The sequence below is a fragment of the Anolis carolinensis genome, chromosome 4 (assembly GCF_035594765.1).
Source record: "Anolis carolinensis isolate JA03-04 chromosome 4, rAnoCar3.1.pri, whole genome shotgun sequence".
Lineage (NCBI taxonomy): Eukaryota > Metazoa > Chordata > Lepidosauria > Squamata > Dactyloidae > Anolis > Anolis carolinensis.
Window position 1 is genome coordinate 256,041,055 of NC_085844.1, and position 25,881 is coordinate 256,066,935.

General features: G+C 49.4%; 1 protein-coding gene across 1 annotated transcript; it reads left to right on the forward strand.

Moving 5' to 3' along the window:
• The first annotated feature begins 12,902 nt into the window (after positions 1–12,902).
• On the forward strand, positions 12,903–24,115 carry LOC103282277 (eppin). The gene is made up of 4 exons (XM_008124905.3): positions 12,903–13,044; positions 15,589–15,741; positions 16,793–16,960; positions 23,896–24,115. Exons 1-4 carry the CDS (start codon positions 12,963–12,965, stop codon positions 23,904–23,906), a joined length of 414 nt encoding a protein of 137 aa, XP_008123112.1. The 5' UTR covers positions 12,903–12,962; the 3' UTR covers positions 23,907–24,115.
• Positions 24,116–25,881: the final 1,766 nt, after the last annotated feature.

Genomic DNA, 25,881 nt, shown 5'->3' on the forward strand with positions numbered 1-25,881 from the left:
CGTAGACACCTCCAAGGTCATGTGGCCATTGGCATGACTGCATGGAGCACCAATCTTACCTTCCCGCTGGAGCAGTACCTATTGATCTACTCACACTCGGTGGGTTGGTGCTCATCTCCATTTCTAAGCCAAAGATCTGGCATTGTCCATAGACACCTCCAAGGTCATGTGGCCATTGGCATGACTGCATGGAGCACCAATCTTACCTTCCCGCCGGAGCAGTACCTATTAATCTACTCACATTTGCATATTTTCAAACCGCTAGGTTGGCAGAAGCTGGGGCTAACAGTTGGAGCTCACTCCGCTCCTCGGATTCAAACAGCTTACTTTTCAGTCAGCAAGTTTAGCAGCTCAGCGGTTTTGTCAGTATATGTTTTTGATATGAAGTGAAATAGTGCTTATAGTCTAAAGCTGTGATTAAGTAATGAATGTGTTGATTCATGGAGTTGAGATGTAATGCCAGAGCGTAACTTTGGGAGGTTCCTGTTACAAGCCGGATGAAGACAGACTGATAAGGTTGGAACGTGCTCCTGGCAGGCGTGCTCTCACGTGAATTGACCTGTTTGGGGATTCTTGTCAGAGTTTTATATTATTTGGGTCATTTCTTATGTGAAAATGAATAAGTGTTTGCAAGAATCATGTCCCATCTATGTTTGACCAGCAATCAAGACACCTGCTTTAGATTGAGGGCTAGTAATAGAGATTGAGTAAGTCTTATGTTAGTGTTGTTGTAAAGCGTTGTTGGAGAGAGGAGTGTTGTTGGGGTGTTATGTGTTTGCACTATATGAAGATGCTGTGATGGTGGCAAAGATGGTATTGCTGCTGAAAAGCTACTGAAGTGGAACCGAAGAGAGGTTTGAAGACGGAGAGTCCAGAAACCACAAAGGTTAAAGCGTCAAGATAAGAAAGCTTTGTTTTTGCTGCTGATAAAAGCAAAGGACTGTGTTTTGTATGTTTTGTTTATATAAATCTTTCTTTACCAAAGGACAGTTTGTTTGGGGGTTTTTCTCCCTGGACGAGGGTGCAACTTCCGCAGAAGGGGTTGAGAGTTTGGAACCCAGTTGGCTAGCTGCAACAATTCTCTGATCTGCTTTGTACAAATTGTATATACAGTGTTCCCTTACTACTTTGCGGTTCACTTTTCGTGGATTCGCTGTTCCGCGTTTTTTCAATAAACACTAAAAGACTATTATAAATCATAAAAAATTACAATTTACAGCCTAAGGAAGGGAGGAAGGAGAAGCCGAAGGGAGAGGAAAGGAGCCCAGGCGGCAATGGGAGGAGAAAGAAGGAGGGGATTTATCAACACGCGATTGGTTGATAAAGACTTAAAATAGTGTATAACTACTAAAATAATGTAGTAAAGGCCATGGGCATGAGTGCATGGAGCGCCAATGTTACCTTCTTGCCGGAGCAGTACCTATTAATCTACTTACATTTACATGTTTTCAAACCGCTAGGTTGACAGAAGCTGGGGCTAACAGCGGGAGCTCACCCCACTCTTCAAATTTGAACCGCTGACCTTTTGGTTGGCAAGTTCAGCAGCTCAGTGGTTTAACCCACTGCACCACCAGAGGCACAGAAGATGGAGAGACAGGTTGATGCCTTGGCAGGACTGGCAGAAAGCAGGTGAAGGTGGCTGGGGACGGAGGAGTGGGAAGAAGCATTGCAGACCCTGAGAGCTGGAAGGGACCCCGTCGTGCCATAGTCTGTCCCTCATGAACGAATTTGATTGCCTTCCACGATTGGGTCCATAGGTGACTGTAGAGACCTATCCTTGACCTGTGTGTTCTTTCATGTGGTCTATCCCCATCCTGCCAGGAAGGAAGACTCCACCCAACCCCTCCCAACAGATGGCCAGTCTCCAAAGGTAAAGAGTCCAGCACCCTCCACAGCACTGTAAAACGAATGCAGCTTGACACCACTTTAGCCGCCCTGGCTCAATGCTGTGTAATCATCGGAGTTGTAATCTGGTGAGGTGTCTAAATCAGGCGTGAGCAAACTTTGGCCCTCCAGATGTTTAATTCAAAGAGCACCCAACCGGCTATTAGGAATTGTGGGGGTTGAAGTCCAAAACATCTGGAGGGCCAAAGTTTGCTCACGCCTGATTTAGACACCTCATACTTAAGGGGCCGGGCTGTGGCGCAGGCTGTTGAGCAGCTACAATAAGTCACTCTGACCATGAGGTCATGAGTTCGAGGCCATCCCGTGGCGGGATGAGCACCCGTCAATTAAAAATAAAAAATAGCCCCTGCTCGTTGCTGACCTAGCAACCCGAAAGATAGTTGCATCTATCAAGTAGGAAATAAGGTACCACTTATAAAGTGGGGAGGCAAGTTTAACTAATTTACGACCTGGAATGAGGAAGTGCCGTCAGAGTGGATGATGAAGCAGCTGCTCCCCCCTGTGGCCAGAATCGAACATCCCCTCAGGAGAAGGTTAAATTGCCTCTGTGTCTGTCTCTGTCTTGGTCTCTGTTTGATGTGTTTATGGGCATTGAATGTTTGCCCTATATGTATCTAATGTGATCCGCCCTGAGTCCCCTTCGAGGTGAGAAGGGCAGAATATAAATACTATAAATACTATAAATAAATAAATAAATAAATAAATAAATAAATAAATAAGATACTTTGACCATTTTACAGGGCATAATTTGACTATATCCCTATGAAAAGGACTTCTATTGATGCAGCCTAGGATTGTATTGGCCTTTTAAGCTGCCACATCACATTGTTGGCTCAAGATTAGCTTGTGACTGGATGGCCATCTGTCGGGAGGGGTTGGTTTGTGTCTTCCTTTATGACAGAATGGGATTGGACTGAATGGCCTTTGGAGTTTCTTCCAACTCTAGGATTCTGTGATTCTTCGTGGGCATGTATGTGATGCACATTGGGGAATGGGAACAGAGCCACCAAGAGTCTTAATATGGAAAGGAGTGATGCATGATGATGATGAAGATGATGTCAATCTATATACAATTATCTCTATGTCTGTCTCTCTAGCTCTAAATAGATAGATCTGTTTATTGATTAGTCCACTGACCATACCTGTACATACATACCGGTATGTAATAACAAATACATATGTAAATATAAATAAAATATATAAAAATAAATAATAATAAATATAATAAATACAAATAAATCTATTCACATGATAAAAATGGAAACATGTATGTATGTGTGTGGCTGCTCCCACTTCCACAAACAGCTATAGCTCCCACTGTTCGGGAGGCACCAATGACATTGCAGGTTATAGCGAGCACCGTGAACATGTTCAATGTCCTCCACAAACACCGCACTGCCCACCACCCAAGGGAAGGCTTTCATACGGGGACCATTTCATCCTAGATTTTCTGTTTTCCCCCACCACAGACATCCCAGTGTTCCTTTCTCTCTCCATTGGTGTGAAATTTGCATGAGCCCGCCCACTGCCTCTCCCATAACCCTTTCCTACTCTTTTCTATGGCGCACAGCAAGCAGAGCAGAATTGATCAGCAACTGAACATACTGGTGGGCTTTGTGGGACTGACTCAACATGATGGAAGTTGTAGTTCCGCCTGCACTGTGGCCCCCACCAACAACAGACCTAGACCACATTTGGCACACAGAACCTGCATGGCCAAAGCAAAATTCTGGAGAGGTTTTGGGCGGAACTGACTTTGATTTATAGAAGTTGAGGTTCTTCCCAGTGTTCCTTTCTCTCTCCATTGGCCATCTGTCAGGGGGGCTTTGAGTGCGATTTTCCTGCTTCTTGGCAGAATGGTGTTGGACTGGATGGCCCACCAAGTCCCTTCCAACCCTAGGATTCTATGAAATGGCCATAGATGTGGGCGAAACGTCAGGAGAGAATACTTCTGGAGCATGGCCACACAGCCCGAAAGACATACAACAACCCTGTGATCCCAACCATGGAGCCTCCGGTGGCCTAGGGGATAAAAGCCTTGTGACTTGAAGGTTGGGTTGCTGACCTGAAGGCTGCCAGGTTCGAATCCCACCCGGGGAGAGTGCGAATGAGCTCCCTCTGTCAGCTCCAGCTCCATGCGGGGACATGAGAGAGGCCTCCCATAGGGATGGTAAAAACATCAAAACATCCGGGCAACGTCCCCTGGGCAACGTCCTTGCAGACGGCCAATTTTCTCACTCCAGAAGTGACTCGGGTTGCTCCTGACACGAAAATAATAATAATTAAAAAAAAATCCTGGCCATGAAAGCCTTCGACAACACAAATGGTCATTTGTTGAATCTGCTGTGGGACCTTGAATGAGGTCTCGGAATAGCCTGGTGGAGTAATCCTCCCAAACTGAGTCTGAGGTGGGGGTCCCTGAAAGAAATCTTCCTTCTTCCAATACACCATGCACTGTATTCCATTGAGCTCCTGACAAAGGCCTCTCAACCTGGCTGGGCCTTCACCTGTTCCGTTACAGCTCCCTCGGCTGCCACCCAGTGGCCACACCAGAAAACGGCACCCTCAAGACTCCCCCAAGGGACTACTTCTCCCTTGAGCCAAGGTGGCCAAGGCTCAGGAGCCCACGAGGTGCCTTCTTGGGGTCACCAAGTCCTCCTCCTCTTCTGGTTACTCTTATTTGTGACTGGTGTAGTGTTGCCATTCAACACAAGGCTTACAAAGTGCAACTCCAGGTGCCGCATTTCATGCCCCCTCATTGTACATTCATGACCTTGGTCTTCCTCACTTGACCGGACTAACCATGTGAATTATCCCAAGGAGAGCAGAACAAAGGGAGGACCAAGCCTTGGAGACAATTCCAGTCTGCAGGGAAGAAAGAGCAGGAAACCAGTTCATTTGGAAAGAGAGGCGCAGTGGCTGAGGCAGCTCCTGCTCTGAATGCAAAAGAGGCCAAACTTCTGGGTCAGCCTCCTCTGCCAAGAAGCAGGAAATCGCATTCAAATCACCCCCGAGAGATGGCCACCCGACCTCTGCCTCAGAGCCTCCAAAGAAGGAGCCTCCCTCCACCATACTCCCTCGGGGGGGGGGGGGGGGGGAGAGAGAGAGAGAGAGAGAGAGAGTTCCACCACCACAGCTCTCTCTCACAGAAGAGGGTTGGACTGGAGGGTGGACTTGGGGTGTTTTCCATCTCTAAGGTGCTATGACTCCAAAACAGCAGTGTTTGCAAACCCCAAAGAAGGTGGGGCTTGAACTGATCAACTGTTGCACGGTTGGAGAGCTTTGATTCTCATGAAACTCTTCCTCATGTTCCTCAGGTGGAATCTCTTTCCTTTCCTGTTGTTTGAAGCCCTTGTTCCATTGTGTCCTAGCCTCTAGGGCAGCAGAAAGAGAGCCTGCTCCCTCCTCCCTAGGACTTCTTCTCCCTCCCATCTTGATCCATGGCCCTCCTCATGTCTCCTCGCTCTCAGCCTTCTCTTCTAAACATGCCCAGCTCTTTAAACCGCTCCTCATAGGGGATTCTTGTTCTCCAGACCCTTGAACCTTTGAGTCTCCCTCTTCCTCTGGACACTTTCCAGATTAAACATCTCCCTTCCATTGTGGGGCCCAGAATAGGTCCCAGTGTGATTCCAGGTAAAGTGGTCTGACCAAGGCAGAAGAGAAGAGGGCGAGCAGGACTTCCATCCCTGGATCTAGGCACTAGGCTCCTGTCTATGCAGCCCAAAATCCCATTGGCTTTTTGAGCCGCCGTATGACAGGGAGCTCTGGCGTGGACTGGTCCATGAGGTCATGAAGAGTCGGAGACGACTAAACGACTGAGCAGCAGCATGACATTCCTGGCTCATGTTCTCACGAGGACTCTGAGATCTCGGTGTGGAGCCAGGCATTGTCCCCCGTTCTGTCTCTTTGCATTTCATGTTTCCTGCCTAAGTGGAGTCTCTTGCATTTGTCCCTGTTGAGGCTCATTATGTGAGTTTTGGCCAACCATCTCTCTAATCTGTGAAGATCATTTTGAATTCTGCTCCTGTCTGCTGGAGTCTTGGCTCTCTCTCCCTCCCCATTTGGGCCCGTCTGCAAACTGCAAATCATGCGTTCTGACCCTTCATCCAAGTCATGACTCAAGATCCTGAACAGAACCGGGCCCAGGAGGGAACCCTGCTCCTGGCACTCCACTCGTCACTTCTTTCCAGGATGAAGAAGAGGAAGCCTTGGGGAGAAGCACCTGTGGTATTTGTTCACTTAACCAATTCCAGATCCACCTCACCGCAGTATTGCCTAGCCCACATTTGACCACATTTACTTCTGTTCTTGCAATGCCTTCCCTCCTCAATAACTGGTCGTTGTGTGCTGACCGTTGGAAGGGGCTTGTCCGCAATTTCCTGGAGAGGAAAAGAAGGAAAGGAACCCATTGCCACAGGAAGCCTTGCTCAGTGTTAGAGGAACCACATTCCCTGCTTCAAGGGAAACCGGAAGGCTTCTGTCTCGGCCTCGGTGGCTGAACCCACGCAGAGAGCGTTGCCCTGGCCTGGTTTGGCCCCAGGGAGGCTGCCCTCAGGTCGCTCAGAAGCCCTTGAGACCCCGGATGTGGGGCCACTGGGCACTTCCTGCCCCTCCGGAAAAGGGCCCCTGGCCTTCAGGTCACCTGGCTGTAAGGCTTTCTCAGGCCAAGGAGACTCGGGTTGGCCACTCCCTGCGCACCAAGGAAGGCCAAGGCTGCCACTGAAATGGCAGACAAAGGCTTGAGGCAATGAGACAAAGAGAGTTCCGGAGGTTGTAGAAAAAATGACTTTTATTCTCAGTGGCCAAGTTCTTATATACCCTTTTTCCTCCATCTACTGTGTCACACAGGTATTATCAATCACCAATTAATGTCAAAAAAGTCTTACTGGGCACTTAACTAAAAGCTATTTTGCATTTTCCTAAAATATAGACTACTTTCAAGACCTCTGACCCTCCATTAGCCTTACCTCTTGGAATTCTCATCTCATCCATTAGGGGTTCTCATCAATTAAGGAGAATCCCAGTTATCTTAGCTGTCAGAGATCTATTAGCACTCCCCTCATGGCGCCAGGTCTTATCTTGACATCCCAAAAAGCCTTAATTTGTCTTTTGTCCATTAGCTTATCTATTCTTGTTGCCACTTAACCCTGGCACTCAGAGTGAACTTTGGTCTGGCGTTTGCTGAGCAGAGTGTATTTTTAAGGCTAGCACACAATCTGCTGGTGATTACATATTTTCCTATATCTATTTCTTTAACATGATTACATTCAATATATGGTTTCCAATACAAGTATTATATTTTCCCAATACACCTTCATCACCATGTGGGGCCTCCCCCTCCCCCCTCCTCCCCCCTCCTCCCCCTCCCCCTCCCCTCCCCCTCCTCCCCCTCTTCCATAATTCCCCACGGCATCATCTTGAAATTCATCCTGCGTCCCACCATCTGACACCTGCTTCTGTCAACCAGAATCCCCTTCCTCATCTTGACTCTGGCACTGCTGCCGTGGCTGAGTCACCACACCCATGCCCTCAGCTGTTCTGAATTTCCAGGGACTCAGACCCCGCTTCGGCCACCCCACGTCCCCACGCCTTTCCTTGCCTCCTCGTGCTCCCTTCCCCTTTGGCCTCCCACTTATTCCAATGGCTGAGGCCGTATCTCCACTGCTGGGGCCAACCGTGGGAGGAGTTGCGATGGATGGGTGACCACACGCATCTTTCCCAACAAAGCCTTGCTCTTGCCTTGACTTCAAAGCTTGGAATGTCCCTTGCAAAAGCCTTCTTGGAACTGGGACTCCCTCCGTGCGCCAATGGGATTCTGGGCTGCCTTTCTGGCATTCCTTGAGGAAGTTATGCGTTTGGACGGCAACACTGAGGCTTTCCCGACTGGCCTCCTGAGGCAGCATTTCCGGTCCTGTTATCGAGGAACCCCAACCCCACCCTTAATGGAAAGGAGGCATAGTTGAACCTCAGTGGGAGTTGTCCTTTCCCAAGGACGGAGGGACAGATGAAGGGACAATGGCCTCCATCCCCAGGACCTCCCTCGAGCCTCCAGAAGTCCATCAGCAGCCCACCCTCCACGGCCACCACGGCCCCGCACACGGGGACACACACACCCCGCCCCAGATGTTCAGCCAAAGCCAGTCCGAACCAGGAATCCCCACGGCTTCAATGGAGACCCCCCCCCTTAAACCCTCTCCCTTCTCCCCAGCCAAGGTGCAAGCCACACGGCTACAATGGATCCGAAGCACCTCCCTTTCCAATCCTCTCCTACTATCTCTCTATATTTCCTTTATTGTTGTATTATTTTTCTTTGGTGAATATGCGGGTGTGCGCACAAGTGGAGGGGAAAAAACACAAACACATAAAGCAAAGGACCTTTTCCACCTCATGGTCAGCCATGGCGAGACCCTCACCCTTCACCCCTCCTTCATTCTCTATACAATGAAGGCAAATGTACATGAACTTATGAACTTCTCTAACCTCTCTTGAGCAATTCCAGACACCCATTCCACGCCCAGTGTGAGAACCAGAGAACCAGCCCCCTCCCACATCCCTGGCTCCTGTTCCCCTTCCTCCCACGAGGACTCCACCCAAGAGCTTTTTCTCACGTCCTGCTCTCGAGCCAGGTATCATCTCTCATTCTGTCTCTTTGCATTTCCTTTTTCTGCCTAAGTGGAGTCTCTTGTATTTCTTGCTGTTGATCTTCCATTGTGTTTGTTTTGGCCAATCCTCTCTAATCCAGTGGTCAGGCCTGTAGCAAGGGGGGGTGGGGGTGGGGTTAGGGGTTCAAACCCACCCACCCCCCGAAAATTTTCAGGTTAAAAAAAAAACTGGTTTACTCATGAATTTTAACTGGTTAACCAAATCCCCATGCTAAGTCTATGAGACGTAAAACATTAAGAGTCCCTCCAGGCACTATCTCAAGCAGATATTGACAGGTCTGAACCCGGGGGGGGGGGGGGCGGGTGGTTCAGGGGTTCAAACCCCCCCCCCCCCGAAATTTTCAAAACCCCTCCCGAATTTTTTTTCTGGCTACGGCCCTGCCAGTGGTTCTCAACTTTTTCTTTTGACCAGGTCCCACTTGACCAGGGACCACTTGACCAGGGTGTGATGTCCCATGGCCCTCTGGGTCATGACCCTGGTGCCATTATGGATCACAGTGATGAAGAAATGGGATTTCTGCCGTTTCAGCAAGAGGCTGTTCCTTTCCAGATGCCTTTTGTTGACAATTCTAGCCCAGAGCTCATTAAAAAGGACCTTGAACAGGCACCTATTCCCAGCTAGCAGCTCAGAGAAAGCGCAAACACGAAAAAGCGCCCGATTACCGGCCAGAGAGAGTGCTAATTAGTTCGTTTCCCCTGAGAGTTCTCAGGGAGGATCGCATCTGGACGAAGATGTTTCAGTTCTTTTCCCTTGGGAAAAGGAGCACTGGACACCTGCTTTGTAGAAAGATTTGAAGTTCTTTAAAAGTTCCCCGCACTGGCTAGTCCTTGAGGAGTCAATGTGTGAATTTGGAGGATTAACCTCGCTTCCAGCCAAGTGTGGACTGTGTTAAGTCCACTGCCTTCCAGCCTTTTCGTGCCTTGCCAAGCCGTGTTCCTTGACTTGTCTTGCCATGAATCCAGTCTTGTTTTGTCGTGCCGTGTATCCAGCCTTGTTTCCAGTTTCTTGCCTTTGGACTTGTTCTGAACTCTAGTGAAAGACTTGGATGTTTTCCCCACTCAAACTGCTTGGAAGTTTGAGTGCGTTTCGGTTTTTTGGATTACAACTTTAAACTCTAATATTATATATTGGACAATATAATACTGGATTATATTTGACCTTTCCTGAAAGGTCTATTGATGGACTATACTTTCTACTTGTTTTCATTTAAATTCCTTAATTCCTTAATAAATATATTAGATTGTTTATTGGCCTCAGTGTATTGGTTTCCAGTGCTCACGCAGCCAGGGGCGTCACACAGGGACCACTTTGTCCAGGGATCACTTGACCAGGGACCACTTTACCCAGAGACCACTTGACCAGAAATCACTTGACCAGGGCCCACTTGACCAGGGACCACTTTACTCAGAGACCACTTGACCAGAAATCACTTGACCAGGGCCCACTTGACCAGGGACCACTTTACTCAGAGACCACTTGACCAGAAATCACTTGACCAGGGCCCACTTGACCAGGGACCACTTTGACCAGGGACCACTTGACCAGGGACCACTTTGACCAGGGACCACTTTGACCAGGGACCACTTGACCAGGGACCACTTTGACCAGGGACCACTTGACCAGGGACCACTTTGACCAGGGACCACTTTGACCAGGGACCACTTTGACCAGGGACCACTTGACCAGGGACCACTTTGACCAGGGACCACTTTGACCAGGGACCACTTGACCAGGGACCACTTTGCCCAGGGACCACTTGACCAGGGACCACTTTGACCAGGGACCACTTTGACCAGGGACCACTTGACCAGGGACCACTTTGACCAGGGACCACTTGACCAGGGCCCACTTGACCAGGGACCACATTGACCAGGGACCACTTGACCAGGGACCACTTTGACCAGGGACCACTTGACCAGGGACCACTTTGACCAGGGACCACTTGACCAGGGACCACTTTGACCAGGGACCACTTTGACCAGGGACCACTTGACCAGGGACCACTTTGACCAGGGACCACTTTGACCAGGGACCACTTGACCAGGGACCACTTTGACCAGGGACCACTTGACCAGGGACCACTTTGACCAGGGACCACTTTGACCAGGGACCACTTGACCAGGGACCACTTTGACCAGGGACCACTTGACCAGGGCCCACTTGACCAGGGACCACTTTGACCAGGGACCACTTGACCAGGGACCACTTTGACCAGGGACCACTTGACCAGGGACCACTTTGACCAGGGACCACTTGACCAGGGACCACTTGACCAGGGACCACTTTGACCAGGGACCACTTGACCCGGGGACCACTTTGACCAGGGACCACTTGACCAGGGACCACTTTGACCAGGGACCACTTTGACCAGGGACCACTTGACCAGGGACCATTTTGACCAGGGACCACTTGACCAGGGACCACTTTGACCAGGGACCACTTTGACCAGGGACCACTTGACCAGGGACCACTTTGACCAGGGACCACTTGACCAGGGACCACTTGACCAGGGACCACTTTGACCAGGGACCACTTGACCAGGGCCCACTTTGACCAGGGACCACTTTGACCAGGGACCACTTTGACCAGGGACCACTTGACCAGGGACCACTTTGACCAGGGACCACTTTGACCAGGGACCACTTTGACCAGGGACCACTTGACCAGGGACCACTTGACCAGGGACCACTTTGACCAGGGACCACTTGACCAGGGACCACTTTGACCAGGGACCACTTTGACCAGGGACCACTTGACCAGGGACCACTTTGACCAGGGACCACTTGACCAGGGACCACTTGACCAGGGACCACTTTGACCAGGGACCACTTGACCAGGGCCCACTTTGACCAGGGACCACTTTGACCAGGGACCACTTTGACCAGGGACCACTTGACCAGGGACCACTTTGACCAGGGACCACTTTGACCAGGGACCACTTTGACCAGGGACCACTTGACCAGGGACCACTTGACCAGGGACCACTTTGACCAGGGACCACTTGACCAGGGACCACTTTGACCAGGGACCACTTTGACCAGGGACCACTTGACCAGGGACCACTTTGACCAGGGACCACTTAACCAGGGCCCACTTGACCAGGGACCACTTTGACCAGGGCCCACTTTGACCAGGGACCACTTTGACCAGGGACCACTTTGACCAGGGACCACTTGACCAGGGACCACTTGACCAGGGACCACTTTGACCAGGGACCACTTGACCAGGGACCACTTTGACCAGGGACCACTTTGACCAGGGACCACTTGACCAGGGACCACTTTGACCAGGGACCACTTAACCAGGGCCCACTTGACCAGGGACCACTTTGACCAGGGCCCACTTTGACCAGGGACCACTTTGACCAGGGACCACTTTGACCAGGGACCACTTGACCAGGGACCACTTGACCAGGGACCACTTTGACCAGGGACCACTTGACCAGGGACCACTTTGACCAGGGACCACTTGACCAGGGACCACTTTGACCAGGGACCACTTGACCAGGGACCACTTGACCAGGGACCACTTTGACCAGGGACCACTTGACCAGGGACCACTTTGACCAGGGACCACTTTGACCAGGGACCACTTGACCAGGGACCACTTGACCAGGGACCACTTTGACCAGGGACCACTTTGACCAGGGACCACTTGACCAGGGACCACTTTGACCAGGGACCACTTGACCAGGGACCACTTTGACCAGGGACCACTTGACCAGGGACCATTTTGACCAGGGACCACTTTGACCAGGGACCACTTGACCAGGGACCACTTTACCCAGAGACCACTTGACCAGAAATCACTTGACCAGGGCCCACTTGACCAGGGACCACTTTGACCAGGGACCACTTTGACCAGGGACCACTTTGACCAGGGCCCACTTGACCAGGGACCACTTTGACCAGGGACCACTTGACCAGGGACCACTTTGACCAGGGACCACTTTGACCAGGGACCACTTTGACCAGGGACCACTTGACCAGGGACCACTTGACCAGGGACCACTTGACCAGGGACCATTTTGACCAGGGACCACTTTGACCAGGGACCACTTGACCAGGGACCATTTTGACCAGGGACCACTTGACCAGGGCCCACTTGACCAGGGACCACTTGACCAGGGACCACTCGCACTTTGATGTAACCCCAGGAAGGGGTTTCCCCAATCTCCCTCCTTCCTTTGCTTCTCATCTGTTCGGAGAAGGAAGCTGAATTGTGCAGTTATGGACAAACCCTGCCTGCCCTCCTTGTGCAACTCCTGGAGGTTTGTTGGGCTCTTCAAGGCGTCCTCCTTCCTTCCTTCCTTCCTTCTTTCCCTCCCTCCTTGTGTCTTTGGGAGGGTTTAAATCCTGCTTCGGAGCCTCTCCTGGGCATTCCCACCGGGCACCATGGTCTCCTCCTCCATCAGCCTGGCCCTCTTTGTGGGCATCGCTGCTCTCTTGGTCGAGCTTCCCAGTGCAACAGCCAAGGGTGAGTCCTGTGTGGGGTCCAGCGGGAGGGGGAGGGGGAGGGGACGGGGTCTCTGGCCTGGCTTTTGGGGAGAGAGCGCCAGATGCAGGACCTGTCCTCCCGTCCTTGCCTGGAGAGAAGGCACGGACTCATGGTCTCCCCATGGAGAGCGTGCCTTCACTTCAGGCCCAGATCCAGGGGAGGCTGCTGAGCCCACCCTCCATGGCCGTAGATACAACCCACGGGAGCCCCCAGAACATAGGAACTGGAAGGGACTCCCAAGGGTCATCTGGTCGAGCCCCTCCCGTGTGAAACTCAACATTGGGGAGGTGAACATCTGACCTCTGCTTAAAGGTCCCCAAGGAAGGAGAGTCCCGTCTCTTCCAAACATGGACCTTCCATTGCTCAGCACCTCACGCAAAGGAGGAATCCATCCATGTAATCAGTCAGAATCTCTTGTGATTTTGGATCCGTTGGTTCACGTGTTCCCTCATGAGCAGCCTCAGCTCCAGCCTCTGCTGAGAAACCTCCAGAGAGGAGGCTCCACTGGGCCCCAAAGAAGCAGCAGCAGCAGCATCCTCTAGAGTCGGAAGGGACCCCCAAAGGTCATTCAGGCCGACCCCATTGTGCCACGCCATCAAAGCACTGAAAGGTCTCTGCGATGGCCAAAGTCACCCCAGGTATCCCCCAAAACATAGACAAATTAGTTCTCTGCCCTTATCCATGGAGTGTGTCAGGATTTGGCCATCAAGGATGATTTTGGTTTAGAGACGTGTATTTGGAACCATTTAGTATATTTTGAACCTCTACAATCCTTGTCTGCACATTAAATGTTCCATGACTATAACATATACAGTAGAGTCTCACTTATCAAACACTCACTTATCCAACGTTCTGGATTATCCAAAGCATTTTTGTAGTCAATGTTTTCAATAGATCATGATATTTTGGTGCTAAATTCGTAAATACAGTAATTACTACATAGCATTACTGGGTATTGAACTACTTTTTCTGTCAAATTTGTTGTATAACATGATGTTTTGGTGCTTAATTTGTAAAATCATAACCTAATTTGATGTTTAATAGGCTTCTCCTTAATCTCTCCTTATTATCCAACATATTCGCTTATCCAACGTTCTGCCGGCCCGTTTATGTTGGATAAGTGAGACTCTACTGTATATGAAAAACTGTCTTATAGTTTATATTATTGGATTATATTTCTGTTTATAGTGGCCTCTTGCCTTTGTACGTTGGAAGAACGGATCTGATTTTATGTTTGAAATGTATATTTTTAATTCATAATGTATTTCAATAGTTTAAACTGTTTTATGTGCTGTTTTATATTGGTTTGTATGGGCATCTAATTGCTGCCACTGTTGTAAGCCGCCCTGAGTCCCTTCGGGTGAGAAGGGCAGAATATAAATGTGAGAAATAAATAAATAAATAAATAAATAAATAAATCTCTATATTAATTCAGGCCTGGGCCAACTTGGGCCCTCCCTCCAGGTGTTCTGGACTCCAACTCCCACCATTCCTAACGGCTCGGGCTCTTTCCTTTTCCTCCTCAGCGGATTAAGCGGAAAAGGAAAGAGAAAAGGAAGCGGCCTGAGGCTGTGAGGAATGATGGGAGTTGGAGTCCAAAACCCTGGAGGGAGGGCTGAAGTTTGACCAGGCCTGGCTGTCCGGACCTCCCTCTGTCCCTTTCCAGAGACTTCTGGGCCTGGAGGGTGAGAGTACGAGAAAGCAAGGCTTGACGGAGCAGAATGAGCGGGGAGGTCGGGCTCCATACTGGTTGGCTCTGGTCCATCAGTATGTCGATGGGTCAACAAGAACCCTAAGGCAGTTGAACAAGAAGGCGATTAGAGACAAAATCTTGGAAATGGGTGCATCTGACAACTCGCGGACCAGTAAACAGCAGGGTTTCGCCCCTTGGTATTCTTTACTAAAGGGTGACCAATATTGTCAACAGTATCTTCAAGGTATTGTCCAAGGCTTTCATGGCTTCCTTTCATTAGAAAAGGATTGACAGCCCTGCGCTTCCACACAAGGCTGGAGGGGAGATCTAGAGCGGTCCCCCATGCCCAACGACTTGGCATTTGTGGGTCTTTTGGGGGAAAGAGAGGACTGAATACGGCATCTGCCCCATTGCCCTTTGGGTATTGACCCAGAAACAATCTCCTGGAAGCCCTTCTGCAAGGAAGAAAGGGCAGCGTGGCAACAGTCAGCAGCTATCTGTGACCTGTTAGCAGATCATTCCAAAAATACAACATTAAAGGTGGCCACATTTGCGGTTACAGCCCAAAAGATCCCAGCTAAACTAGCAATGCCCACAGTGGAGACTAGAAGTGGAAAGGGAGATGGTTTGGGATGATGCACATCAGACGTTGTTATTGTTATGACGTTACTGTTACTGTGATTTTAAAGAGCCAGTTTATGGAATAAGTTGTACTGTTTATATTGGAAAGGGCTTATTGTTCTTGTGAAGGTTGTATATGACTGGGTGTCATGGCCTAGGGCTGGTACAATGCATCCTTCCTTCCTTCAATCCAATCGGTCTCTTTCCAGAGCGGCCTGGATACTGCCAGGAGTTGCCGGTCCCGTCCTCGGACCCTTTGGCCAAGAGCGGCTGCAAAACGTGCAACGTGGACGCCGACTGTCCCCGGATGGATAAGTGCTGTGGTTCCCCGTGCGGCAACACCTGCAAGGTGCCAGAGACAAGTAAGGACGCCTTGGGCCATTTTACGGGGGGAATGGGGGTGAAGGGGGGGTCTGTATGTAGAGACAGGCATATAAACAAACATAGGCAAACATACAAACAGACACAGGCAAACATTCAATGCTTATTATTGCAATGACATACAATGAGACACGAATACACAGACAAAAGCAGAGGCTTTGTAGTGTCTCAGAGACCCTCGAGTCATGACCCCGTAGCCATTATGGATCAGACCGAAGAAGATATGGGGTTTGTGCCGATTCAGCAAGATTCTGCTCCCTTCCAGATGTCCCCTGTTGACAGTTCTAGCCCACAGTTAATTACAAAGGCCCTTGAGCCAGAGCCCGGTTCTCCAGAGAGCGCTCCTTTTGATTGAAAATTGTTTTGGGAAACATCTCGCTCAGAGAAACAGAATAGGAGAAAAAGCGCTAGATTAGCGGAGAAAGCAAGCACTAATTAAGCCAGTTCCCTTGAGAGTTTCCCACAGGCTTCTCCTTTCATTTCCGGTTCTGGAGGTGGTGCTCACCTCTGGCTCTGGGGGAGGGCTCTTCTCCATTTCCAAGCCCATTGTCAATAACAAGGTCAAGGTTTCCCCTGACGTTAAGGCCAGTCGTGTCTGACTCTGGGGGTTGGTGCTCATCTCCATTTCTAAGCCGAAGAGCCGGCGTTGTCCATAGACACCTCCAAGGTCATGCGGCCACTGGCATGACTGCATGGAGCATCAGGGTTACCTTCCCGCTGGAGCGGTACCTATTGATCTACTCACATGTTTTCGAACTGCTAGATTGGCAGAAGCTGGGGCTTACAGCGGGTGCTCACTCCGCTCCCTGGATTTGAACCTGGGACCTTTCGGTCTGCAAGTTCAGCAGCTCAGCGCTTTAACACACTTCGCCACTGGGGCATTGTCCGTAGATGCCTCCTTTTTGCTCTAATAGTTGTGGGAGGGGGTTTGTCTTGGCTGGATCCCGCTCCCTTTGTGTGTGTGTGTGTGTGTGTGTTGGGGGGGGGGGCACCGAGGCTGCTGTCCTGACCCCACTTGCCTCCTCCTCCCAGACCGCTGCCGCCTTCCCCCCGTCACCGGACCCTGCAAAGCCCGCCTGCCACATTTCTACTACAACTGGGGCAAGAAGAGGTGCGAGGAGTTCATCTACGGGGGATGCCGTGGCAACCTGAACAGGTTCAAGACCAAGGAGGAGTGCCAGCGGGCCTGCAAGGGCAAAGGTGAGCGGGGGACGGGCCTCACCCCACCCGGGCAGCAAAGTCCGGGAAAGCTTTATTTGCCAGTGTGAGTTTCTGCCAGAGCCTGATCCCAGAAGGGCAGTTGGTTCTCGCAGAAGCAGAGGAAGCAGGAGGACATTTTTGCTCCCTGGCTTCAGGTAGGATTTGGCTAAGATTTGGCTAAGATTTTAAACTGAGTTTGGGCTTGGCTCCTGTGGTCAAAGTCTAACTGTTGTGTGACTGTTGTGTTGAAAGAGAGCCAGGTACTTAAGTTGATTGACAGCAGGCATTGTCCCCTGTTAATTGAGTTTCTGGGAAAGCTTTATTTGCCAGTGTGAGTTTCTGCCAGAGCCTGATCCCAGAAGGGCAGTTGGTTCTCGCAGAAGCAGAGGAAGCAGGAGGACATTTTTGCTCCCTGGCTTCAGGTAGGATTTGGCTAAGATTTGGCTAAGATTTTAAACTGAGTTTGGGCTTGGCTCCTGTGGTCAAAGTCTAACTGTTGTGTGACTGTTGTGTTGAAAGAGAGCCAGGTACTTAAGTTGATTGACAGCAGGCATTGTCCCCTGTTAATTGAGTTTCTGGGAAAGCTTTATTTGCCAGTGTGAGTTTCTGCCAGAGCCTGATCCCAGAAGGGCAGTTGGTTCTCGCAGAAGCAGAGGAAGCAGGAGGACATTTTTGCTCCCTGGCTTCAGGTAGGATTTGGCTAAGATTTGGCTAAGATTTTAAACTGAGTTTGGGCTTGGCTCCTGTGGTCAAAGTCTAACTGTTGTGTGACTGTTGTGTTGAAAGAGAGCCAGGTACTTAAGTTGATTGACAGCAGGCATTGTCCCCTGTTAATTGAGTTTCTGGGAAAGCTTTATTTGCCAGTGTGAGTTTCTGCCAGAGCCTGATCCCAGAAGGGCAGTTGGTTCTCGCAGAAGCAGAGGAAGCAGGAGGACATTTTTGCTCCCTGGCTTCAGGTAGGATTTGGCTAAGATTTGGCTAAGATTTTAAACTGAGTTTGGGCTTGGCTCCTGTGGTCAAAGTCTAACTGTTGTGTGACTGTTGTGTTGAAAGAGAGCCAGGTACTTAAGTTGATTGACAGCAGGCATTGTCCCCTGTTAATTGAGTTTCTGGGAAAGCTTTATTTGCCAGTGTGAGTTTCTGCCAGAGCCTGATCCCAGAAGGGCAGTTGGTTCTCGCAGAAGCAGAGGAAGCAGGAGGACATTTTTGCTCCCTGGCTTCAGGTAGGATTTGGCTAAGATTTGGCTAAGATTTTAAACTGAGTTTGGGCTTGGCTCCTGTGGTCAAAGTCTAACTGTTGTGTGACTGTTGTGTTGAAAGAGAGCCAGGTACTTAAGTTGATTGACAGCAGGCATTGTCCCCTGTTAATTGAGTTTCTGGGAAAGCTTTATTTGCCAGTGTCGCGCGCGCCTCACGGCGCGCGCGAAAAGGCACCTTTACTAACTATCCTTTGCAGTACATACAGGAAACAAAGCAACATAAACAAATACACAAAGACGTGGTTTGTTGCAGTCTGCACATAAAGTGCGTGCATATTACTTAACTGTACAAAGATCCCACTTGGCCACCACGCTCACCAAGAGATGCAACAAAAGCAAAACATTCCCATCACATGCACCAGCTGTGGCATGTTCCGCTTTTTCACACAAAAACTAGACAACTACATCTGCTCCAAATGCAAACAGATGACTCTGATGGAGCAGAGGATCCAACAGCTCGAGCACCGTATTAAGACCCTTAAGGACATTCAGGCACTCGAGCTCTTCTTGGACACTGCACAACACGCTGCTGTAGATCAGCAGCCTGCATCACACCAACACCACCAAGACCATGATCAGGAACCTTATGGGGAGATCAACTCAAAGGTAGACAACCCTCAGGCTTGGAAGGAGGTCACCCATAGAAGGAGACGCAGGACCAGGCAGCCTCCGCAGAACTCCTCTGCTCAGCTGCATTTACACAACAGATTTGAAATTCTTACATCATTAACATACAATCAGGAAACACATCTTGTGGAGGACCACAGTTTCTTAGATACCACTCAGTGGACCATCCTGGATCAATGCGCAGGGGATAGCCCTGACAGGGACAGTGCATCACCACATTCACACTTACGTAATCATGCAAATGCTCCATCCCCAATCGTAGACCAGGAGCAACAGGAACATCCTTGGGAGAGTAATGGGCTCTCGGATGTATCTCAATGGATTGTCATTGATGAATGCACTGGGGATGTTGAGGAGGAGGACAACACTTTACACCTACATGATTCACTTCAACAGGAACACTCTTCAGGGGACATACACACTGTCTTGCACAAAAGGGACCCTGTCAATCCTCAAAGGAAACAGGTCTTGGTAGTAGGTGACTCCCTCCTTAGAGGAACGGAAGCCATCATTTCCAGACCGGATGGGATGGCTCGAGAAACATGCTGCCTCCCGGGGGCAAAAATACACCATATCACTCAGAGGCTCAGCAGGCTCCTAAAGCCCCATCACCCTCCCCACCTTATGTTGATTCATGTAGGTACCAATGACACCGCTAGGCATACTTTTCAAAAGATCACAAATGATTTTCGAGCTCTGGGAACAAAGCTAAAACTGTATAATGTACATGTGATCTTTTCATCCCTCCTCCCCGTTGTAGGACATGGCTCTACAAGGGCCGGAAAAATAGTACAGGTCAATAACTGGCTCAGAAAATGGTGTCAAGAGGAGCATTTTGGCTTCCTTGACCATGGTCTACTCTTCCAAGAGGATGGACTACTGGCAAGCGATGGGGTGCATCTCACACAAGTAGGAAAACATCTTTTTGCACACAGACTCACAAACCTCATCAGGCGCACTTTAAACTAAATCCACTGGGGGAGGGGAACAACAGCCTGGCGAACACTATATTACCCACGACCACAGGGAACCGCCGTAAGGCTAAACGGAGGGCTGCACAAACACAGCAAGGACCAAGTACAGAGAGCACAATAATCCCAAATAAACAGTTCGAGGGGAGGTCACAGGGGCTTACATGTCTTTACACTAATGCTCAGAGCATGGGAAATAAGCAAGACGAACTCCAACTCCTAGCACAGCACCACACATACGATGTCATAGGCATCACTGAAACCTGGTGGGATGACTCCCATCACTGGAATTTAACCATTGAGGGCTATAACCTCTTTCACATAAATAGAACAAAGGGGAGAGGAGGGGGAGTAGCTTTATATGTCAAAAACAGTTACGTTGCAGAAGAAATGCAAGACTGTAATCCGGGAAACCAGCTTGAAAGCATCTGGATAAGAATCAAGGGAACCGGGACTCAAAAAGATCTTGTCGTGGGTGTCTACTACAGACCTCCGAGTCAGGATGAAGGACTTGATGAAGCCTTCTGTCAACAGCTGACCAAACAGGCACAAAGAAGAGATATAGTAGTCATGGGCGATTTCAATTATCCCGATATCTGCTGGAAAACAAACTCAGCCAAGAGTACAAAGTCCAACAAATTCCTCACTTGCCTTGCAGATAATTTTATGGTCCAGAAGGTAGAAGAGGCAACAAGGGGATCAGCAACTCTTGATCTAATCTTAACAAAGGTGGAAGACCTGATCAATACAGTTGAAGTGGTTGGATCCTTAGGGGCAAGTGACCATGTGCTCCTGCAGTTTGCAATACAAAGGAATGCTGAAACTAAGACAAGTCAAACACGCATTCTGGACTTTAAGAGAGCTGACTTCCAAAAAATGAAGGAATTACTGAGCGGCATTCCATGGACGCCGATATTAAAAAACAAGGGAGTTAAGGATGGATGGGAGTTTTTCAAAAGTGAAATACTCAAGGCGCAAATGCAAACAGTGCCAACAAAGAAGAAAAATAAGACAAGTGCAAAGAAGCCAGAATGGATGTCCAAAGAACTTCTAACTGAGCTAAAGCTCAAAAGTGACATGCACAAGAAGTGGAAAAGGGGAGAAATCACCAAAGAAGAATTCAAACGTATAGCCAACTCCTGTAGGGAAAAGGTTCGCAAGGCTAAAGCGCAAAATGAGCTCAGGCTTGCCAGGGACATAAAAAACAACAAAAAAGGTTTTTTTTGCTTATGTTGGTAGAAAAAGGAAGAAAAAGGAGGCGATAGGGCCACTGCAAGGAGTAGATGGGGTGATGGTGACAGGGGATAGGGAAAAGGCAGAACTGCTTAATGCCTTCTTTGCCTCGGTCTTCTCACAAAAAGAAAGCCATCTTCAACCTCAGCAACATGGAATGGACGAAGGATTGGGGGAAATCCAACCCCAAATAGGGAAACAAGTTGTCCAGGAACACCTGGCCACTCTAAACGAATTCAAGTCCCCAGGGCCAGATCAGCTACATCCAAGAGTATTGAAGGAACTAGCGGAAGTTATTTCAGAACCACTGGCAATCATCTTCGAGAGTTCTTGGAGAACAGGAGAAGTCCCAGCAGATTGGAGGAGGGCGAATGTGGTCCCTATCTTCAAGAAGGGAAAAAAGAACGACCCAAACAATTACCGTCCGGTCAGCCTCACATCAATACCAGGCAAGATTCTGGAAAAGATCATTAAGGAAGTGGTCTGCAAACACTTAGAAACAAATGCGGTCATTGCTAATAGTCAACACGGATTTACCAAAAACAAGTCATGCCAGACTAATCTGATCTCTTTTTTCGATAGAGTTACGAGTTGGGTCGATACAGGGAATGCCGTGGATGTAGCATATCTAGATTTCAGTAAGGCCTTCGACAAAGTCCCCCACGACCTTCTGGCAAACAAACTAGTAAAATGTGGGCTAGACAAAACTACGGTTAGGTGGATCTGTAATTGGCTAAGCGAACGAACCCAAAGGGTGCTCACCAATGCGTCGTCTTCATCATGGAAAGAAGTGACAAGTGGAGTGCCGCAGGGCTCCGTCCTGGGCCCGGTTCTGTTCAACATCTTTATTAACGACTTAGACGAAGGGTTAGAAGGCACGATCATCAAGTTTGCAGATGACACCAAACTCGGAGGGATAGCTAACACTCCAGAAGACAGGAGCAGAATTCAAAACGATCTTTACAGACTAGAGAGATGGGCCGAAACTAACAAAATGAAGTTCAACAGGGACAAATGCAAGATACTTCACTTCGGCAGAAAAAATGGAAATCAAAGATACAGAATGGGGGACGCCTGGCTTGACAGCAGTGTGTGCGAAAAAGATCTTGGAGTCCTCGTGGACAACAAGTTAAACATGAGCCTACAATGTGATGCGGCAGCTAAAAAAGCCAATGGGATTTTGGCCTGCATCAATAGGGGAATAACGTCTAGATCCAGGGAAGTCATGCTCCCCCTCTATTCTGCCTTGGTCAGACCACACCTGGAATACTGTGTCCAGTTTTGGGCACCGCAGATGAAGGGAGATGCTGACAAGCTGGAAAGCGTCCAGAGGAGGGCAACTAAAATGATTAAGGGTCTGGAGAACAAGCCCTATGAGGAGAGGCTTAAAGAGCTGGGCATGTTTAGCCTGCAGAAGAGAAGGCTGAGAGGAGACATGATAGCCATGTACAAATATGTGAGGGGAAGTCATAGGGAGGAGGGAGCAAGCTTATTTTCTGCTGCCCTGCAGACTAGGACACGGAACAATGGCTTCAAACTACAGGAAAGGAGATTCCACCTGAACATCAGGAAGAACTTCCTCACTGTGAGAAGGGCTGTTCGGCAGTGGAACTCTCTCCCCCGGGCCGTGGTGGAGGCTCCTTCTTTGGAGGCTTTTAAGCAGAGGCTGGATGGCCATCTGTCGGGGGTGCTTTGAATGCGATTTCCTGCTTCTTAGCGGGGGGTTGGACTAGATGGCCCTTGAGGTCTCTTCCAACTCTACTATTCTATGATTCTATGATTCTATGATTCCTGAGTGTGGGTTGTTCACCAGTGGGACTCTCTCTCTCTCTCTGCCCCAGAGGCTCCTTCTTTGGAGGCTCTGGAACAGAGACAAGATGACCGTCTGTCGGGGGGGCTTTGAATGCAATTTTCCTGCTTCTTGGTAGAACAGGGTTGGACTGGCAAGCCCATGAGGTCTCTTCCAACTGTAGGATTCTAGGATTCTCTGAATCCTGGTCTTGGAAGGGAACCCTGAAGGCCATCCAGTCCAACCTGTTTCTGCCAGACAGGAATGCAGGATGAAAGCCCTCCCAACAGATAGCCACCCAGCCTCTGCTTCAAACCTTGTCAAAGAATTCCTGTCTGTTGGAGGCAAGTGTGAATGTTGCAAATGGCCCGCTTGATTAGCATTGAAGGGCCTTGCAGATTCAAAGCCTAGCTGCTTCTTCCCTGAGGGAGTCCTTTGTTGGGAAGATTAAAGGCCATTCAGTGCTAATCAAGCTGGCCAATGGCAACATCCGCACTTGCCTCCGACAGACCAAGAGTTCTTTCTCCTTCCCTTTCTCCTTCTCCACTTGCCGAGTGTCCAACAAATCTCCCAACCTCTGAGGATGCCTGACAGAGATGTATCGAAACGTCAGGAAAGAAAGCTCCAGGAACATGGCCAGGCAGCCCATAAAACTCACAGCAACCCAGTGATTCTGGCCGTGAAAGCCTTCGACAACACATTAAGCAAAGGTCCATCCTCTCTTTTGCAAAGACAACCTTGTGGAGTCGGAGGAAGGAAAGGGAACGAGGAGGACGCAGGGCTTCCTGCAAATGGCTGGGAATCCACGTCCAGGAATTCCTTCCGGAAGAATTTGGGAGGTCTTGCAGAAGAAGGACCGTGCTGCCTGGGTGGGGTCTCCTTCTGTGGAGGAGGCCAGATGTGCCTCTGCCGGGAGGGCTTGAGTGGCGCCTTCCTGCCAGGAAGAAGGAATTGGGCTGGGCTGGGTGGCCTTGGGGGTCTCTTCCACTCGAGGAGTCCATGAAATGCCCCCCGAGGTCACCCAGCACCTGAGATGGTGCCTTTTGTCTCTTCCAGGGTCAGAGTAGAGCGGAAGCGGACGTGGAAGCAGGAGCCACGGCTCCCAATGGACGGAGGACCCCAAGAACCAGCCCCCCCACCCTACCCGTTGCCCCCTTTCCTGCCTTTGCCCCCTCCCTCCCTCCCTCCCTCCCTCCCTTTTGCAGCCACAAAGTCGGCCTGAAGCCACCTGGGGCAAGTGGGCCGGGCTGGTGGGCTTCCGTGAGCATGGCAGGAAATAAATGGCATTCTGTGCATTCTTCCGTCTCCTGGATGCTTTGTGTTCCTTGGAGTCGTTCCCACTGGGGTTCCCCATGCTGCCCCCCCCCCCCCCCCCGTCCATCCAGACCACAAACACCCTTGTGAGGCAGTGGGTCACGCTTGGGCGCCCGTGATGACCACGTGGAAGAACTCCTGCGTCCTCAATGGTTGGGCAGGACAGAGAATCAGAGCAGTGGGGCTTTTTTGCACAACCAAGCAGCGAGCAACGTGTGCAAAAGCACAGCCATGACAGGTCAAGGGGCCCCTCCAGGTCTCACCCTGGCCACCCTAACGGGGTCTTCCGAGGCTTCAGGCCTCTTGCTTCGGGCCACCTTGCTTGGACTCACGGGCACAGCGGCCTCAACATGAGCCCTTGATGGCGACCTGCCTGGACACAGCAGCAACTTTAATAATAATACCGTGTTTCCCCGAAAATAAGACAGTGTCTTATATTAATTTTTGCTCCCAAAGATGCTCTAGGTCTTATTTTCAGGGGATGTCTTATTTTTCCATGAAGAAGAATTCACATTCATTATCGAACAAAAAAAGAACATTTATTATATACTGTACAGTAGTTGTCATCACAAACCAGCATAACTAGACAAACTGTGAATCCTATCAAGAATTTCTTATTACTACCATTATTTCCATGTATATGGTACGTACATTTATCGATACTGCGTGTTCTGGTGTTCTGTTCGATGTGCATGTTTCCAAACAAAAACTTTGCTAGGTCTTACTTTCGGGGGAGGCCTTATATTTAGCAATTCAGCAAAACCTCTACTAGGTCTTATTTCCTGGGGATGTCTTATTTTAGGGGAAACAGGGTAATAATAATAATAATAATAATAATAATAATAATAATAATAATAATAATAATAATAATAATACAGTAGAGTCTCACATATCCAAGCTAAACGGGCCGGCAGAAGCTTGGATATGCGAATATCTTGGATAACAAGGAGGGATTAAGGAAAAGCCTATTAAACATCAAAGTAGGTTATGATTTTACAAATTAAGCACCAAAACTTCATGTTATACAACAAATTTGACAGAAAAAGTAGTTCAATACGCAGTAATGTTATGTTGTAATTACTGTATTTATGAATTTAGCACCAAAATATCACGATATATTGAAAACGTTGACTACAAAAATGGCTTGGATTATCCAGAGGCTTGGATAAGCGAGGCTTGGATTAGTGAGACTCTACTGTAATAATACTTTATTTATACCCCGCCACCATCTCCCCGTGGGGACTCGGGGCGGCTCACAATGTTACAAAAGTTACAGCGCAAATACATTCACAATATACACAGTTTAAAACACAAGATGGCTTCCCTATGAGTTAATTAATTCTAATCTTTGGCCTGAAGTATAAAGGAAGAGTTGAAGTGGTTCCTAACTCTGGGCATCTCCTTCCCACCACCTTCCCCTTTGGCCTCCCACTTATTCCAATGGCTGAGGCCGTATCTCCACTGCTGGGGCCAACCGTGGGAGGAGTTGCGATGGATGGGTGACCACACGCATCTTTCCCAACAAAGCCTTGCTCTTGCCTTGACTTCAAAGCTTGGAATGTCCCTTGCAAAAGCCTTCTTGGAACTGGGACTCCCTCCGTGCGCCAATGGGATTCTGGGCTGCCTTTCTGGCATTCCTTCAGGAAGTTATGCGTTTGGACGGCAACACTGAGGCTTTCCCGACTGGCCTCCTGAGGCAGCATTTCCGGTCCTGTTATCGAGGAACCC